The sequence below is a fragment of the Pogona vitticeps genome, chromosome 6 (genome assembly GCF_051106095.1).
Source record: "Pogona vitticeps strain Pit_001003342236 chromosome 6, PviZW2.1, whole genome shotgun sequence".
NCBI classification, from domain to species: domain Eukaryota; kingdom Metazoa; phylum Chordata; class Lepidosauria; order Squamata; family Agamidae; genus Pogona; species Pogona vitticeps.
In genome coordinates, this window is record NC_135788.1 from 47,272,507 (window position 1) to 47,291,967 (window position 19,461).

Sequence of the window (19,461 nt, forward strand, 5' to 3'; positions counted from 1 at the left end):
ACAGGAGTGTTGGCAGGTAGCCTGTTGCAAATTACCTTGACCTAAATCCAGTTGCTAGCCTCAGTTGGAGTAGACCCATTGAATCAATGGCTGAGTGGAGAGACAGCAATTCTGTAGACTTTGGAATCAGTGGGTCTGCCAGTTGGGACTGTTAATGGGATTCAGGCCCTTGGGTTTGATTTGTCTGAGATTTAGCTCCTAAAAGTTCTTCCTTTTATGTGTTGAGTGGCATCACTTGTCAGAGAATGAGCAAACATGATGGTAGCGAAAGTCCTGTTTATATCAAATGTTTAAAAATGTAGAGTTTTTTTCAGGTGGATATATGAGCCATGAAAAATGTTGCAAATTAGCATCAGAACTCCAAATTACCTTTTAACCTATTGCAAGCAGTATCATATATGTGTTGTGGGTATCTACTTATTGCTAATAAAGGTCTTTGCTTTTAAGATATCCTACATCTAAAAATATAGCAGCTATGAAATATATAGGTTTCCTGCTGAACAAGAAATTGCCAATCCTAGTATAGTGGAATTACTTGTATGCAGCTTAGAATTTGAATCAGACTGATTAAAATTATGATTTAAATTGCTGCTCAGGAAGAACTCAAGATTAATCATGTGACTCCCGTCTGAAAGGATACTCTTGCTTTCTGTAACTTTAAGGCATAATTTTCATGACCCAGATACAGATATTTTTTAGAAAACCCATAATATATGATTTATTTTGTAAAACATTCATGTTAATTTTGCAGTTACATAGTAACTGATTGCTTTGGTAACAAAGCTCATTGGAACAAGTATTTGTGAAGGCGCTGAAAGGTGAACAATCTCCATTTCAACAGGTTAATTATGAATATTTAGAGGATTTTCTTAACTGACTCTATAAAAATAATTTCCAGTCACTATACAAGCATGAAAATAATTTTATTTAAGTGAAACAATACTGTTTTGTGGAGTTTTCTTTCTTCAGCAGCAAATTTTTACTATTTCACAAAGCAACTCTTTAAAAAAATTAGATAAACATGTGGAGTAATTTTCTCTTTTACTGTGTGGAAGGGCAATTGTGCTAGCAGTTGTCTCTATTTTCCAAGATGTCTGTTGTACACCCCGTTCTTCACTGGTTTCACAGCTGCTTGTGCAACTGATCATGCAGCTAGGTGTGTGACAGACACCTCAGGAAAAGAAGACAGTCACTGGTACAGTTGCCTTTAGGTGCATGTTAAATCATGAAGGCTACTGACATTTTTTTCAGATATTTTAAAATAATGTTTATTTCTGATAGAAGCAAAATAGAAATAAAAAGTTTTTAAAAAGAGACCAAAACACCTTAATGGTGGCACCTTTAAAAATTAATCTTTCTGTTTTTTTTAATGTGAGCTTTTGTGGACAAGTTCACTTACCGTATTTTTTGCTCCATAAGACGCACTCCCCCCCCCAGAATGTGGGTGGGAAAGTCCCTGCGTCTAATGGAGCGAAGGCAGCAATTTCGTCCCCGCTGGCCCTGTGGGAGGGAGCGTCGCAAGGGTCCGGGTGAGCCTTCCAGGATCCTTGTGACGCTCCCCCCACCCCCACGGGTGAAATCGCCAGCTTCCAGGTGGGGGGAGCGTCGCAAAGGTCCTGGAAGGCTCACTCGGACCCTTGCGACGCTCCTCCCACCCCTGCACAAATCCAGCACTGGCAAAATCGCCAGTTTCTGGGAGTCTTTTGAGGCTTCCCTAGCTTCAAAAGACTCCCAGAAGCTGGCGATTTCGCCCCCGCTGGCCCCGTGGAGGGGTGGAGGGAGCCTTGCAAGGGTCCGAGGAAGCCTTCTAGTACCCTTGCAAGGCTCCCCCCACCCCCCCCCCACGTGTCCAGCATGGTCGAAATCACCAGCTTCTAGGACCTTTTCTGAGCCTTTAAAGCCTCAGAAAAGGTCCTAGAAGCTGGCGATTTCACGCACCCCTGCCCCGTGGGGGGTGGGGGGAGCATTGCAAGGGTCCGAGGGAGCCTTCTAGGACCCTTGCCATGCTCCCCCCACCCCTGCACAGGTCCAGCTCCGGCGAAATCGCCAGTTTCTGGGAGTCTTTTGAGGCTTGGGATGCCTCAGAAGAGTCCCAGAAGGTGGCGATTTCACCCCCTCTGACCCCGGGGGGGGCAGGGTGAGTCTCTAAAGGGTCCGGGAACACACCCTAGGATCCTTTGGAGGTCCCCCTGCCCCCCCCCCGCTGGGCCAGAGGGGGGAAATCACCAGCTTCTGGGACTCTTCTGAAGCTTCCCAAGCCTCAAGAGTCCCAGAAGGTGGCTATTTCACCCCCTCTGACCCCCGGGGGGGCAGGGTAAATCTCTAAAAGGTCCTAGGGTGTGTTCCAGGACCCTTTAGAGACTCACCTTCCCCTCCCCAGGGGTCAGAGGGGCGAAATCACCACCTTCTGGTACTCTTGAGGCTTGGGAAGCTTCGGAAGAGTCCCAGAAAATCACGTTTTTGCCACCTCTGACCCCTGGGGGCCAGGGTGAGTCTCTAAAGAGTCCTGCAACACACCCTAGGACCCTTTGGAGGCTCACCCTCCCCCCCGCCGGGCCAGAGGGGGCGAAATCGCCACCTTCTGGGACTCTTTTGAGGCTTGGGAAGCTTCAGAAGAGTCCCAGAAGGTGGCAATTTTGCCCCCTCTGACCCCCAGGGGGGCAGGGTGAGCCTCCAAAGGATCCTAGGATGTGTTCCATAAGATGGACCTCTCCATAAGGCTCACCAATTTTTAGGAGAAGAAAACAGATTATTTTTCCTGTTTTCTTCTCCTAAAAATTTGGTGCGTCTTATGGAGAGGTGCGTCTTATGGTGCGAAAAATACGTAATCAGATACAGTGGACTTATCCAGGAAAGTTCACATTTTAAAAATATAAAAGTCTTTAAGGTGCCACCATGTTTTTGTATTTTTTAAACTTTTTATTTCTAGTTTGCTTTTATTTATAATATCTGCACAGACTCACACAGCTACCCCTCTTACAACTAAGTTTATTTACTGCCCTGTAAAGAATCAGCATCTCAAGAAAACTATTGAAAGTAACCCTGGAGATTCTAATAAAGCTTACCAAAATTTCCTTCTTTTCATATCTGGAGGTGGAAAGGAGTGCAAGGAATAATTTTATTCAGAGTTAGAAAATAGCACTGATCGGGTCTGTTATTTCTTATCTCTGTTCAGTATGTTCTTGGTAATAAATATGCATTTTTGGAGATATAGACCTAGTTAGATCTCTGAAAATTTTTCTGATGACATCTTCTAGACCAGGGGTCCCCAACCCCCAGTCTACAGCCTGGTGCTGGTCTGTGGCCATGGCAGGACCAGGCTGTGGAGACAGATCTCCCACCCCCTGCATGCACTCCCCCCACACGCATGGCTTGCCACCTGCACGCACGGATGCTCCTCCCACATGCAAGCGCACCCCACACCTCTGCAAGCAAGCCCCACCTCTTTGCACATATGCATGAGTGCACGCCACCCCTTTGCGCATGCGCGCAAGTGCACCCCATCCCTTCCTTTGTGCACGAGCAGGCCCCACCCACAAGCGTGGGAGGTGCCCCTCTGTGCACGGACCCCACCTCCCCAACCGGTCCGCAACTCAGAAAAGATTGGAGACCACTGCTAGACTGAATATTTGGGAAGATAGATTAACATACAAGTGAATTTTATCCACTCTGTTTTATGTACCGTGTTGAGACTCCTTCCAAAGTTCTGGAGTGACTTGTCTAGTGGAGCATAGGGCTGCATTCAGACATGGAATGCAGTTCAACCATTCATTTTCCGACTATATATGGGATTTAAAGAAAAAAATGGGCTTGCCAGCACATTCTAAAAAACCCCATTGCATAGCATGACATATTCTTAATAAAATGTGAATAAGATCCACTCCATCTGATAAAGTGGTATGCCTTCTACAAAAGCATATATGCATGCATATAACCTTCAAGATGCTACAAGAGTCTTTTTTATATATATATAAAAGTTTCATCAGTTTTGTTTTTTTGTAGCAGAAAGAAATATATGTGCTTGTGGATAATTACAGACTGGTTTGAATGTCTTATTCAAACCCAGTACTTTTTAGTTCGGTCATATTCACTACTAAACTTAGTAATGTGCAGTACAATGGGCCCTCGACTTACGAACTTAATCCATTCTGGGAGGACGTTCATACCTCGGAAAGTTCGGAAGTCGACCTACCATTTCCCATTGAAATGCATGGGAACGGAATTAATCCGTTCCAGCATTTCAAAAAAATAAAATAAAAAAATAAAAATAAAAAGAGCACCACGTTGGAACTGCAAAACACACACACACACACACACACACACACACACACACACACACACACACACACACACACACACACACACACACACACACACACACACACACACACACACACACACACACACACACACACACACACACAGAGACATAACCCCCCAGTCCAAACCCACCCTCCAAAACCCACATGTGGGGGTACCATTCCCAAGGTTGCTAAGCCACATGGGTGTTCTAGTGAGGGAAAACTCTCCTAGCATCCTGTGGTTGCTTCTGAGGGGAGGCGCTGCCACCATTCTCCCTCCTTCTCATTATCATAGAGAGCTTGCTGTAGAGGCCTTTCCTTAGGCCAATCAGAGGGCTGGATTAATTGCCTTTCCTCAGACCAACCCTAATGTAACCATTGTCCTATCTGGACCCTGTCTACTATCTGTAATGCTGTCACTACCTGTGACCTTGTAATGTTAATAAAAGGACAGTCTCCTGGTGGTAGAGAAGAACGGCAGAATGTCACAGACGGAGAAGACTTCTCATTCTGCTTCCTTGCTGAGTTGCCCACCAGGAGTACTGCTGGCAGACATCCATCTGTGTGTGTGGCTGACTTCTTCAATCTATTGCTAAGGGACTCTTTGCTATCCATTATTTGGTGATCATCACAAAGCCCATCAGCCTGCTCATTGCCTGAACCCCAACACCCACACAGAAAAGTTTTTTTTAAAAAAAGGGACTTACCAGTCCGAAGCCTCCTGGCCCTCTGCTGGCTCCGCGCGGCCGGGGGCGAGCGGCCAGGCGCCCGGCCTGCTCTAGCCTCCTGGCGCTCCGCTGCCTTTGGAGCTTTCAAAGGGCTTCCTCCGATGTCGGGGAAAGCCCTTTGAAACCTCTGAAGACACCGATCACGGGGGCGAGGACCCCCAGGGAGGTCTCCCATGGTGGTGTGCAAGCCCTGGGAGATCTCCCTGGGGGTCCCCGCCGCCGCGATGGGCGGCTTCGGAGCTCTCTGAAGCCAAAAAGGCAGGGAGAAAGTGCAGGAAGTTCGAACTTCTCCTGCTTTCTCCCTGCCTTTTTGGCTTCAGAAGCAAGCCTGCCGGCCAGGGAGAAACCAGCTCCCTCCTTCCACCCGATGGTGAGTCCCCTTCGCGCTGGGCTGAGCTCAGCCCAGTGCGAAGAGGGCTCAGCGTGGGGTGAAAGGAGGGAGCTGATTTCTCCCTGGTCAGCCGGCTTGCTTTTCCAAACAAGAAGCAAGCCGGCCAGCCGGGGAGAAACCAGCTCCCTCCTTCCACCTGATGGTGAGTCCCCTTCGCGCTGGGCTGAGCTCAGCCCAGTGCGAAGAGGGCTCAGCGTCGGGTGAAAGGAGGGAGCTGATTTCTCCCTGGTCAGCCGGCTTGCTTTTCCAAACAAGAAGCAAGCCGGCCAGCCGGGGAGAAACCAGCTCCCTCCTTCCACCTGATGGTGAGTCCCCTTCGCGCTGGGCTGAGCTCAGCCCAGTGTGAAGAGGGCTCAGCGTCGGGTGAAAGGAGGGAGCTGATTTCTCCCTGGTCAGCCGGCTTGCTTTTCCAAACAAGAAGCAAGCCGGCCAGCCGGGGAGAAATCGGCTCCCTCCTTTCACCCGATGGTGAGTCCCCTTCGTGCCGGGCTGAGCTCAGCCCAGTGCGAAGAGAACTCACCGTCAGGTGGAAGGAGGGAGACGATTTCTCCCTGGCCAGCCAGTTTGCTTCCGAAGCCAAAAAGGCAGGGAGAAAGTGGGAGAAGTTCGAACTTCCCGCGCTTTCGCCCTGCCTTTTTGGCTTCGGAGGTTTCAGAAGGCTTCCTCCAATGTCAGAGGAAGCCTTTTGAAAGCTCCAAAGGCAGGGAGGAAGGGCAGGAAATTCGAATTTCCCGCCCTTTCTCCCTGCCTTTTGATTCATAACCCGATCTGTGTTCGCAAGTAGGGTTTAGTACTTGCGATGAGATCGGGTTCATAACCCGAAATGTTCGTAACTAGGACCGTTCGTAAGTCGAGGGTCCACTGTATTGGTTTAGGTTTACAAAAAACAAGTTTGCCAGATGGAAAGTATCATTCATTTGGCTTAGGTGCTTCTTGCATTTAATTTATTATAATGCAACTTTGTTGCTTCTCAGTAGTAATTTGTGTCTTTCCTGAATAGACTTGCATGTGATTTAAGCTTGAGTGTCTAGTTCAGGGTGAGTAGTCTTAGAATTGCAGAGCTGGAAAGGACCCTATAGATCATCAAGACCAGCTCTCCTTGTGGGCTGATAAATCTTCTTGACCAGTCTTTCAGCTGGCAAGTTAATATGATGTGGCAGTTTGCTTGTTCCAACTCTCTTTTGAGATAGCCTATGGGAAGATGGCAACATACCTAAAGAGCAGGGGTATGGAAGGGGCCAGGTTTGTTTGTTTGTTTTGGGATGCAGTCACTTTGATCAAGCCACCAAACCTTTTGTGCTGAGCTTGGTAGTTCTGATGCTTTTAACATACAATATTGAATTTAATATTAAGTTACCTAACATCATCTGCTTACTGTACCTGTGTGTGTGTTTCTGAGGCAAAATAAGTATTGCTGAACTTACTAATAAACAAACAGAACAGTTGGTTTGCTCTGTTGAGTCTAACACAAAGTCATCATGGAGGGAGTGTGTGCCAGAACAGCATATTTTGGATAAGTGCTGCTCAGGAAAAGCTCAAGAAAGAAATTGTGATATTTCTATTCTTGTCATTCTTTGTCCCTTGGTTTCTGGCACCTATTTTGCAGTTTGCTTATGTACATCCAGTTTCTACTTTTGGTTTTTGGACTATGGAGAGAAAGGTTCGGAGCATTCTGTGCTGTCTGCTTCTGTAGAGGATTTTTAATTATAGTAGGATATCAACTTGCCTATCAGTAGTGTGAATCGATCCCATGATTGTCTATTGTTGTAAAACTTAGCAAGTTCCCTTTGCCTCCCCAAAGTGGCATCAAATATATATATGGTCTCTGCAGCCAATTTCTTAAATGCCACACCTCTACTATAGAAACAAGATAGTAGCAACCTAACTCATTGATATGCGGTAAGTAGCCTATTCATCTTGGCAACTGCAGCTGTAATTTAAAGAAGCTACGCAGATGGACAGCTGCTTTCCTTGGCCAGCTTCTGTGTGTCGGGATACAGTGTGACATCTGGGCATGGTGCAGAGGAAATGGGGAGGGAAGCAGTAGAGAGGTGGGTTTTTTTTTTCAGAATCTTGCTTATGTATAATTAAAGTGTAGGCCTACTGGGACACAGGAATAAAGGAACTCCAGGCCCTGCCATGAATTAACGTGGCTTGTTGCTGAACCAAAAGTGGGCTTGACAGTTGCCAGAAGACTGGAGCAATAATAGCCCACCTACTGGCTAGAGAGTTGAATGTTGTACTCCTGCCACTCCCCCAACACCAGCTCTGTCCAAGAAGATCCCCCTTTTTCTCTGTTCCTCCTCCCACACAAATGAATTGAATCTGTTCTTGCAATAAGGCAGGCAAAGGCATATGCCCTGAAGCCAAGACAGCCTGCCTTGAACTCTGCCTTGTGAAGTGGAAAATATCCCAAAGTGCTGTGTTAAGAGGGGAGAGGGGAAGAATTACAAGCTGTAAAAGCCTGACCTAATACTGACATCCTGGTGGGGGCCTTCTGCTTGAAGCTGTGGAATGTATGGCTCAAATTTCAGAGCAAGAATTCTAGGGCCAACTTGGCTTTATTGAGAAAACTGCATGATAGAAATGTCAAAGAAGCATTTTTCTTCTGAGGTGCTATTTGTACTAGCCAAATAAAAGTAGGCTGATGCAATTTCTTTTCATTTTTTGAATTCACTAGTCCTTTTCAAAGCTTTTTAATTTATGCTGTTCATTTCCTTTGTTAATATTTGTTTCATGGGCACTCTGAATAAATGAACCAAAGGCCAAGAGTGGGTGGTACCTGCTAAAAAATTACAAACAAAAGCATGCTAGATTTTGATCCATACAGATCTTCATAAGGCTGGGCATCACAAAACTATGTGCAGCATCTTTTCTTCAAGCTATAGTGAATACATATTTGTATTAAATCTAATGATAGATAAACAGCATAATATGTATCTTTTTTCTTTTTCAAGTATTGCACAATATACTTTTAAATTTTCTGTATCAGTTTATTAAGGTGCCCTTTTCTCTTCCAGGTGCTCCATTCTTGCTTGCAGTGCTTATGTGGCTCTGGCACTGGGGGACAATCTTATGGCTTTGAATCATGCTGATAAACTTCTTCAGCAGCCCAGACTGTCAGGATCCCTTAAGTATGTTTGACCCAGTCTTGCTCTCAACATTATTTAATAGGATGTAACATTAGGCACATCAGGACCTCTGGTATCAAAACTAATTGTGAAGTGGGAATTTTTTTATCTCCTCCTCCTCTGTTTTCCTCTCCCCAATAAATATATAGTTTTGTTACAGGCAAAACTGTGAAATAATTTATACTTGTGCCAGAGTGTGAAGAATGTTACCTAATGAAATAAACTCTTTTCTGTCACTTCACTTTCCTTCAGGCAAATAAGCATGAATGGACACGGGGGTGGGGTGGGTTTGGAATTAACCTCTACTTTCATGTAGTCCAAGTAGTTGTTGTTTTATGCAAACATCTACCACCTTCTTCAGAATTTTTTATGTGAGGGTTAATGGCAGTGAGGTGTTTCCTCCTATAAATACATCCATGTTCTGCTTTCTTGCAACTTCTTGATGCATTCTGCCAGATTGAGCTTTCTAACTAACTGCTCTTGCTGTTTTTAGGTTCCTTGGCCATTTGTATGCCGCAGAGGCTCTCATCTCTCTAGACAGAATCTCTGATGCCATTACTCATTTGAACCCTGAGAATGTCACTGATGTGTCTCTGGGGATTTCTTCAAACGAGCAGGATCAAGGTTAATGAGTCCATACTTGATTAAAACCGTCATGCTTTCAACTGCCTTCCTGCTGTAACTTGTAACAGCTCTGTCTTCTTAGTGCATTGTTATGAAAGGCACAACTCCTGCTTGCATTTTCCTAAATGTATGGATTTCATGTCAACTGCCCTCTCCCCCTTTTCCTTTATCTTACTTTTATACATATCTGTTGTTTCTCTTATGACACTGGAATCCCCAGCTATGCAGCATCATCTCTACTGGTATCAAATATTTACTGGTTTCACAGAATTAAACATTGTTCCTCTTTAAAATGTTTTAATATGGTATGCAGGAAAAATAAAATGCATGTGCATACAGGTAGAAGAGAAAATTAATTCCAGTACATCAATTTCAATTGCAGCTTTCGGTAACAGTTGAGTCAACCAATCGTATTTGCACTGAATGATGCTAATGTGTTGGGTGTCTATTCAATGTTATATGCTCAAACTCACATAGAATATGGACTATGAATTATTAGAATCCTGTTATTTACACTGGCATCAATGTAGTGAGGTAAACTGCAGCAACAAAGTGCAGCTAGTTAATGAGTCACCATTCGTATGCCTCATCATGTGCTTGTTGTGTGGGTTACGTGCAACAAAGGATACAAGCAGCACCTTATTAACTTGCCACAGCTGGCTTCTACAGTTTATGTCATTGTACTTATACCACTATAACTACTCAATAGGATTCTGCCCAATGCCTTAAGCAGTTGTTAAAAGTTCTAGGTGTATTTTAAATGCCTAGGAGTCTTTAGCATTATTGTTGTTTTTAGATTAATGTTGATTGCTGATGATTAGAATTATGCTTATGTTAAAATTCAGCTTGCTCAGGATGCATTCTTACTTTCCCGTTCCAGGTTCTGACAAAGGAGAAAATGAAGCCATGGAACCTTGTAAGTATCCACCTCTTGTCAAACCAGCATCTCCCTGCTTATTCTATAAAACTGTAGAAGGAAATAACTGAAATGGAATGCCATATCTGTATTTCACTATTTACAATGGGCTATGGATGTGAAACATACAGTGGTGCCTCTACTTACGAACGTCGTGACATACGACCATTTCAAGTTACAACCAGCTCCGGCTGCAAAATTTTGCTTCGACTTGTGGCCGGAGCTTCGAGTTACAAGCAGAAAAAGGCAGGGAAAAAAGGCGGGGAATTCAAATTACTAACCCTTGGTGGCGAAGAGGCTGCTTCTTTGTAGCTCTTTCACCCCAGCAGTTAGAGTGTGTGCGATTGGAGAATGCTTTGGACTGCCTAGTAAGGTAAGGTGCTGTGTTCGCCTTTTTAAAAACTGTTCTGTGTGGGTTTTGCAGTATGGTTTTGGGCTGGGGGGGGTTATGTTTTTGTACTGTGATGGGTCTTGCAGTCTTTGTTTTTTGGGGTTCTCTCCCATTTCCAATGGGTCTTGCAGGGTTTGTTTACTTTCTGCTTTGCATTTTTTGCATTCCCAGTGGGACTTGCATGGTTTGCTTGCTTTCTGCTTTGCTTTTTTTTGCATTTCTGATGGGTTGTGCACGGTTTGCTTACTTTCTGCTTTGCTTTTTTTGCATTTCCGAAGGGTCTTGCACAGTTTATTTGCTTTCTGCTTTGCTTTTTTTTGTGCATTTCTGAAGGGTCTTGCACGGTTTGTTTGCTTTGCTTTTTCCTCGCCTCAGCTGGAACGGATTAATCGCGTTTCCAATGGGTCTTGCAGTGTTGGGTTTTTTGGTTATTTTTTTCTTCGGCTGGAACAGATTAATTGCATTTCAGTGCATTCCTATGGGAAATGGTGCTTCGGCTTACGACCATTTCGAGTTACGGCCGGAGTTCCGGAATCAATTTAAGTTTGTAAGTTGAGGCACCACTGTATGTTCATTTTGCAGCTATCAATGTAATTAATTCAGCACTTTATGAAAACAGCTCTGTCATCATAGAAATTAATTTTCCAGAATTTTTGGAGTGTGTACGTGTTGTATAACAACAACTTCAGATATGCAGATGATACTACTCTGATAGCAGAAAGTGAGGAGGAATTTTTAAAAAACTCTTAATGAGGGTGAAAGAGGAGAGCACAGAAAATGGTCTTAAGCTCAACATAAAAAAATTAAGATCATGGCCACTGGTCCATCACCTGGCAAATAGAAGGAGAAGATATGGAGGCAGTGACAGATTTTACTTTCTTGGGCTCCATGATCACTGCAGATGGTGACAGCAGCCACAAAATTAAATGACGCCTGCTTCTTCGGAGGAAAGCGACGACAAACCTAGACAGCATCTTAAAAAGCAGAGATATCACCTTGCCGACAAAGGTCCGCATGGTCAAAGCTATGGTTTTTCCAGTAGTGATGTATGGGAGCTGGACCATAAAGAAGGCTGACCGCCGAAGAATTGATGCTTTTGAATTGCGGTGTTGGAGGAGATCTTGAGAGTTTCCTGGACTGCAAGGAGAACAAACCTATCCATTTTGAAGGAAATCAACCCTGAGTGCTCACTGGAAGGACAGGTCCTGAAGCTGGGGCTCCAATACTTTGGCCATCTCATGAGAAGACTCCCTGGAAAAGACCCTGATGTTGGGAAAGTGTGAAGGCAAGAGGAGAAGGGGACGACAGAGGACAAGATGGTTGGACAATGTCATCGAAGCTACTAACATGAATTTGACCAAATTCCGGGAGGCAGTGGAAGACAGGAGTGCCTGGTGTGCTCTGGTCCATGGGATCACGAAGAGTCGGACACAACTTAATGACTAAACAACAACAAAAGTGTTGTTTAACAACTGTAAGGCATCTCTTAGTTTTTAGTAAATTCCTTTTTACTTGTTAAATATAGTAAAAGAGAGTTCTTTTATTAATTTGAACACCATTAAATTTTTTTTAAAAAGTGAATAGTTTTACTTGCAGTATGAAGTGATGAGAAGGTGTCTTCAGACCAGACTTCCAGCTGGCTGATATAAATGACCCAAGCTCTTTACTGAAAGGAGTGGCTCCATCCCTTCAGTTTATCTGAATACACAGGTTTGCAACAGTAAATGCATGAAATGTGAAGAACTACATGTTTCCAGTACACAGCAGGAAACTATCCAATGTAATCTTCCCTATGTGTAAATATGTTTTCTTTCGACACAGTGTCTTCAGGTACAATGAATACCAGTTTGCATATGAAGCAGGTCTTGTTAGTAGTGTGTGTTTTCCTTAAGAAATGTAAACTTGGCTGCCAAGAATTGCTATAATAATAGTAGTCATTATCATAATTTTAGAACTGCAGAGCTGGAAAAAACCCTATGGATCATTGAGTTCACCTCTGTCAGAAAGGCATAGTGGGGAATCAGACTAATGCTGGCTACGTAATTATTTGTTGATTATAACAAGTAATCTTTATATAAAAATCCTGTATGTTTTTCCAGCTGGCAAACAAACCCCGCAATGTTATCCCAGTTCTGTGACTTCTGCGCGAACAATGATGCTGTTCAATCTTGGAAGTGCCTACTGCTTGAGAAGCGAATATGACAAAGCTCGGAAGTGTCTGCACCAGGTAAAAGCCAAAAATCAAAAGAACATTGCTGTACTCTCACTCTGAGACAATATCAAAATATGATATGCCACAGTGATTAGCTCAATGTCCCTATGCTTCTTTCGCTTAAGTTTCACCAAAGCATTTTACCCAACATAAAATGTGCAGGTCTTTATTCAGAAAAAGAATGTCTCCCACAAAAGGATTGGGAAGGCCAATAATTCTGATTTCTCAAAAGGCATAAAACTCTTCTCATTCAGAATCCTAGTATCCATTACAGAGCTGTTGCACTTAAAATATATAACAGCAAATGACTGTGCTTCCCTCCAGAATTTAGCAGTTTTGTCTTGGTGTTTTTGGAGACAATGGTCTTCATGTCATAATGTTTCCTAGATACATATATATTATGCTCTAGTGCAGTGGTTCTTAACCTTGGGTAACCCAGGTAGTCCCAGAAGCCCCAACCAGCATAGCTGGTGGTGAAGGCTTCTGGGAATTGCAGTCTAAGAACACCTGGATACCCAAGGTTAAGAACCACTTCTCTAGTAGACTATATTATGCATAATTTACATCTTCTCAGTATTCTGTATCCATTTTTGGATAGATAAAAGCATGATCCTCCAGGTATTGTTCCAGCTTCTAGTGTTCTTCACCATTGGGTGAGCTCTTTAGGACTGGTAAGAGTTGCAGTTCAAAAATAGAGTGCTGCACTTTGTTTACTGCAGTTTATTTCAGATCCCTTCACGGATTACCAGTGATGTTAAACCAGTAGCTTATTTTTCTGTGTTTTCTTACCAACTAGTACTTTTCTCATTACATTAGCTCCTGTATGCATTTATCTTTTTTTTTCCTTTTGGTATAAGGCTGCTTCACAGATTCATCCAAAAGAGATTCCACCAGAGGCTATTTTACTGGCCGTATATCTTGAACTCCAAAATGGTAACTGTTTACGTTGGGAAATTGAATCCCATTTAATGTGTATCACCAGTTTTTGATGTAACTTTATAAAATAAGCGTGTCTAACTAGGTCCTAATGCCTGTGTCTTTGCATCTGTGCTAATCTTTTAAAGCTGGCAACATAGATATGAAGGAGGTTGGAACGGGATAAAAAAGAAAAATATGTAGAATGTGTGTTGTGCCTTCATGCAGCCATTGTTAAAAGGTGGTTTGGAAGGTGTTCTGTTATGGAAGAAAAAGACTGTGGAAATGCTAGTTCCAGCATTTATTCTTGATCTCCATATACAGAATGATAGTATATAATAAGAAAACTTGTTATTTTCAGTGGGAGGTAGCTTTGGAAGCAGTTTTGTATATTCTAACTCTGAAAGCAGAGATCAGTGAGAGGGCCTTTGGGGGACTTGGTTTGGAGAGGTTTTGCCAAGGTTTTGGAATGTGTGTCTAAGGGAATCATGTATTCTATCTTCATTAATAATATTTTAGAAACTGGCGAAAGCCTGTTTTTCTGCTTCTACTTTGTGTCTTGTGGTAGAGAAACATGTTTGTCATTACAATCGATGAAATGTTACTGTTTCTAACATATATTTTAATGTGTCATTTACACTTCTCAGTTTAGGTGGGCCTCCAAGTGGAGGTCCTGTAAAAAACTACCATGGACATAGCTGATGTTCTCATTAATATTTCTAACTGTGAAATTGTTTTTCAGGCAATACTCAACTGGCCCTGCAGATAATCAAAAGAAATCAACTTGTACCTTCAGTGAAAATGCTTTCTGAGATGCGAAAGAAACCTGTATTCCAATCTACTCACCTGGTCCAGCCTGTTCAAATGCCAGCATTCACCACTGTTCAGAGGAAGTGAAAATCTCCTATGAAATTGACTCTCCTAGGAGTCACTTGGATTTTTTTTGGATTTTTTTCTAATTTTAATAAAACTTTTTGTTATCTGCATACATGATGCATTAAAGTGTGTTGCTATGAATTTTTCATTAAAACCATCAAAACAATTAGTATTTTTTAATGTTTTGTGCAAAATTTGTCATGCTAGTCAATGAAGATGTATAAATTATGAATTTTGATGCTAGCAACAGAGTTTTTCCTGTGAATTGTAAGGAAAAGAATATAAATTGTTCAAACTTCCATGGCACCTATTCCAAGTATCCACACTGAAGGCTAACTGTAGTGGAATATTAAAATTTAAGAGATGGTTGCTCTGTGGACAGGAATTTGAGCCTTGTGAACATGTACATTGTAGATTTTTTATAAACATCTTAAAACATGAAATTTCTATGTTTATTTTCCCCCATCTTTTCACAATTTGCTTTTACCTTGGTAGGGGCACATTTCCATATCAGTAAACAACTATAGAATGACTTTGCTTCACAGTGGAAACAGCCATATGACAACGTCTCTGCTAAAAGCTGGTGAAAGTGAAGAGCTAATACATAGAAGCACCTGAGAAAAATACAGATCAAACCTGTAGGTATTGCATTTGTTCAGGCTGAAGTGTCAGATGTGGAAACAGTAACTTCCAGGCCACCTCCCTGGCTTTTTGTACTTTCTCTGTAACCTTAATTCTGTAGGATGTGGGAGGTCTTTTTGAAGTAGCTATGGTGGTTAATTTGATAGGAGAAGGGAGCAGTTAATCCTTTCCCCCCATTGTGTGCCCCTGATTGAAACCATGCCTCCACAAGGTTGTTAGCTGGTTGGGTGACATGCCCCTTAATTGCAGCTGGAAGATGGGGAAAACTGCATCTGGAGGAATGCCCAAGGGGGGACTTTCCTGCTACTCCTCTGATCCTGTTTGCCTTCTCAGAGCTGCTAAGAAAAAGAGGAGATATAGTCTGGCCCTCAGGTTATATGGCTGCCACAACAAAGTTGATTCTTATCAGTTTTGTTTCAGGAACAGTAGTAGAATCAGTTAAGGAACATTAGTAACCTTAAATAAAATGGCAGTGTACTGAGCGTTTATGTTAAACTTCGCTCTAATTAGAAAGTAGGTGCTGAATTAGTTGGTTACAATTTAGGTGCTTCTGAAGCTTTAGCCTACCTGTTTGAAAGGTGAAATTGCTGTTCTTTGCTGAACACACATTGTCTTCAACAAAGGCAAAACCACAATTCAGACAGCATTTAATAACCTTATTGCTATGCAACTGCAACTTCATAGTAAAGAGGCAAATTTTTATATTCAAAAGGGCAATAAATTTGTCCAGCTCCAGCAGTGCTAAGTTTCGACATAAAATGGATAATATGTTAAAAAGGAAAAGGCAATTTCTCCCTTTTCCACTTCTAGAGCAAGGGCTGCTTCCAACATACCAGTTCCAAGAGGCTACCTTTCTTTCCATAACATCTTTAAAACCTGAAGGCTTCATAATTTTTATTTAAAATAGTATTCCAACTATTGGACATAGCTCATGAAGAATAGTCCAGAGGTGGGTCTTAAGATTTCTGCTTCATTAACAAATACACAGGTTCTGTTTTGTTGTAAACTTACACATATTTATCACTGTTTTTAGTGATATCACTATGCTAGTTGATAAAATCCACCAAATGCTTTCTCTATGCGACCAGTATTCCTTACAGTAGCATTGTAAAGCAGGAGTTGGGCAAAGTGCAGCCCTCTAGATATTGATGGACTATGTCTCACAACATTCATAGAATCTTGGAACTGTAGAGGTTGAAAGAATCTCAAGAATAATCCAGTCCAACCGCTTCAGGTACCGTATTTTTCCATGTATAAGATGCCCCCCACTTTTCTAACCCCAAATTAAGAAATCTTAAGTGGGGCTTAGCAAATGTAGGGTAACAAGGATAAAAGTGCTGCAGGATGGCTTTGATCCCTGCTTTCTCCCTTTGTGCTAAGCCCCGTGTGGTTTAGCAAAAAAGGGGGGGAAGGGATCAAAGCAATTCCACGAGTGCACAATCATTTTGATCCCTTTGCCCCTTATACAGCCACGGGATTGCTTTGATCCTCCCTCCTTTTGCTAAGCCCCATGGGACTTAGCAAGCAGAGGGGAAAGCAGGGATCAAAGCAATCCTGCAGCACTTTGATCCCTGCTTTCCTTTTGCTAAGGCTTAGTAAGTGGAGGGGAAAGCAGGGATCAAAGCCCTGCAGGATCACTTTGATCCCTGCTTTTCACTCCACTTGTTTTTTTTCTCCTCAGCTTACTTCCATGTATAAGACAACCCTCAATTTTTAATCTAAAGATTTTAGACAAAAGTATAGATGGAAAAATATGGTAAATTACTGTTTCTCAGCATGACTTCACAAGAAGCCTGTAAGGAGATTAACATACCACTGAGTTCCTTGGAGGAACACAGCTGAGTCACTGCCCACACAAGGTTGTTACGAAGCTATTACTTTCAAAATTTTCAAAAAACGTTCACTGTGTTCCACAAAATTAGGACAAGCCATCTGAAGTGAAGAGACAAACCCCAGAGGAAGTGAAACTCACATTTATTTGATTAAACAAAAATAAAATAAACTGCATAGAAACTTTTTAAAGTCCAGAGAGACCATGACTTTGTTTTAAGGCTGCCAGTAGCTGATACATCGTCTCCTTGCTACATCCTTCAGCCTTCTCCATGGACCACAAAGATACATTCAGAAGCCTCCATTAAAAACACACAAGTTTTAATATTTTTAGCCCAGTTAAACAAAACTTGTGCCTCACCTGATCTGCTTTAATCTGCAGTCTACAACTTCAGAATGCCAGCTGACCAAACGTTAAAAGGGACTCCAACTGGAGAGAAAAAATAACAGCTTTGGCTAAAGCTGGCAGCAGTGTACCCAAGACAGCTTGTTTTGCAAAACCTTTTGCTATGTATCTTTTCTGCAATAAATGTACACCAAAATTAGTAAGTGTATACAAGAGAGCAGGAAACTATTCAATAACCAGCCCAAGATGTACATTTTACAATACAGCAGAATCTTGAATACTTCAAGCAAATAGAATTTTTAAAAAATAAACTTGTTTGAAAAAAAATTGTTTTACAAAGATCATGTTCTGATCTAAATCAATGGAGAAGTTTAGTCTGCAGAATTGTTTCCATGTTGGTATTTGCTTTTGGTCTTAGACCAACTACTTTGTGTTCAGGCACAGAAAAATACTGGAAATGTGTGGGGTTGTTTTTTTTTAAACCACCCAGCCAAGTTGCACTAAACATTTTTTAAAGAGAGTTACATTAGATGCTCACCAACATCTAAGCAGGTGCACAACAGGTGAGGCACAATACAAGAAATATCACATACAGTAAGAAAAGTCACCACCAGTCTGGATGACTTGAGTACACATTACATCAACTATTTTTAAAATGTTCATAAAGAGGAAGGGCTAAAAACAAGATCTCTCCCTGGGAAAGAAGCTACGTAGATTGAGAGGTATTCTATAATGCTACAAAGGAATTTACTGGTTTGGTGGCTTAAAGAACACCATCTATTCTACTACATACATGTAACATTCAGTCACAAAAGCTCTGACAAAGGAGCTTCAAACAAGAACAAAAAGGCAACCTGAGTTTGTAAATTGATACAATCATTGAAGAGGTCTATGACCATGCAGGTAACACAAAGCTTTTTTTAAAAAAATTCTTCCTGAAGAACCATTACTGGTTAAACAAAGATGGGGGGAAAACCCCAATGCAATCCAATCTCGGCTTGTTAACCCGTAAGATCACTTAAATAGACACAAAAGGTACATATTCCACTGTAACATTTACCTAGTTAAACATAGCATCATTCCTAGTGGATTCTTGTACCCATTTCTTCAAACTTTCATATAAACAAAGCTGAGGAAGAGGCAGCAAATCACAGTGTGCCAATCTATAGTGTGCTTCTAAGTTTTGTTGCATACGAGACAGAGTGGGCAAAAGAATTGGTACGAAAAACTTGATGCTGCCTCTAAATGCTTCACTGAGCCAATTCTTGGTAATCCCAAAGTCTCCTTCTCTGCCATTGTAGGCAACAGTCTGTTTTAAACACAGAGGAATATTACTATGTCCTTTCATGGAATTTCAGCTGCTAAGAAGAGTTTTGACACCATGCGTATCAAGTTTCCATACAATTACTTTCAAACAAGTTCCCTATACATATGAGCAGACTAATTGTCCTCTTGTAGAGGAGGCTGCTAGTCCTGAAAACCTCTGCAAATAACCCATTCACTAGGATAGCTGGCTGTGTTACAATACTGAAGGGGGGCGGGGACGGGCGGGATGTGATTGGCCTGAGGTTTCTAAAAATTTCCCTTAATTACAGCTTCAGTACAGGAAGCCAAACATTTCTACAGCAAAGTACCCATATGTAAACTTCTAAGTCTGAATATAATATTTAAAATGAGTGCCAAGGTGCAACCTTAGTTTTATGCAGTCACTCTTATGTTGAAAACTCACTTTTTTCTGATCACATTTTGAGGTAGATGCTGTACTTTCTTCTGAAGTGAGGTAGGAATGTTCACACATACTTTAGGGATTCTGTACCACAGCACATTTTTTGCTGGTTTCCTGAGGACTTAAGGACCAGAAATAGCGTTTGTCTAGCGCACGTACCAGTGTTTATTTTTTACACAGCCCCAAACTGTATGCACATGTGTAAAGATTTTTTTCTAACTACCCTATTACTTTTTGGCACCATTTGGATATACTCATGTTTTAAAATAAAACACAACACTACATAAAACGCTTTGGCACTTCTTAATTTAAACCAGGACTAAACACAGAAATCTCTTGATCTTCAAAAGAAATCAGAGCTATGGCTAAAACCAAGCAGAGGCCTCTTTTCAATAAATTAATTTTGGCTTAACTAACTAAAACAGACAGCAC

At 42.0% G+C, this 19,461-nt stretch overlaps 1 protein-coding gene across 1 annotated transcript in view; it reads left to right on the forward strand.

The window, feature by feature from the left end:
• Positions 1-14,928, forward strand: part of CNOT10 (CCR4-NOT transcription complex subunit 10) — a 37,804-nt gene extending 22,876 nt beyond the window's left edge. The window contains exons 14-19 of the mRNA XM_020799481.3: positions 8,441-8,554; positions 9,045-9,175; positions 10,056-10,091; positions 12,582-12,709; positions 13,552-13,627; positions 14,352-14,928. Coding sequence (XP_020655140.3) covers positions 8,441-8,554; positions 9,045-9,175; positions 10,056-10,091; positions 12,582-12,709; positions 13,552-13,627; positions 14,352-14,506 — 640 coding nt within the window. The 3' untranslated portion in view covers positions 14,507-14,928. The remainder of the gene's footprint in view (positions 1-8,440; positions 8,555-9,044; positions 9,176-10,055; positions 10,092-12,581; positions 12,710-13,551; positions 13,628-14,351) is intronic.
• The last annotated feature ends 4,533 nt before the right edge of the window (positions 14,929-19,461 follow it).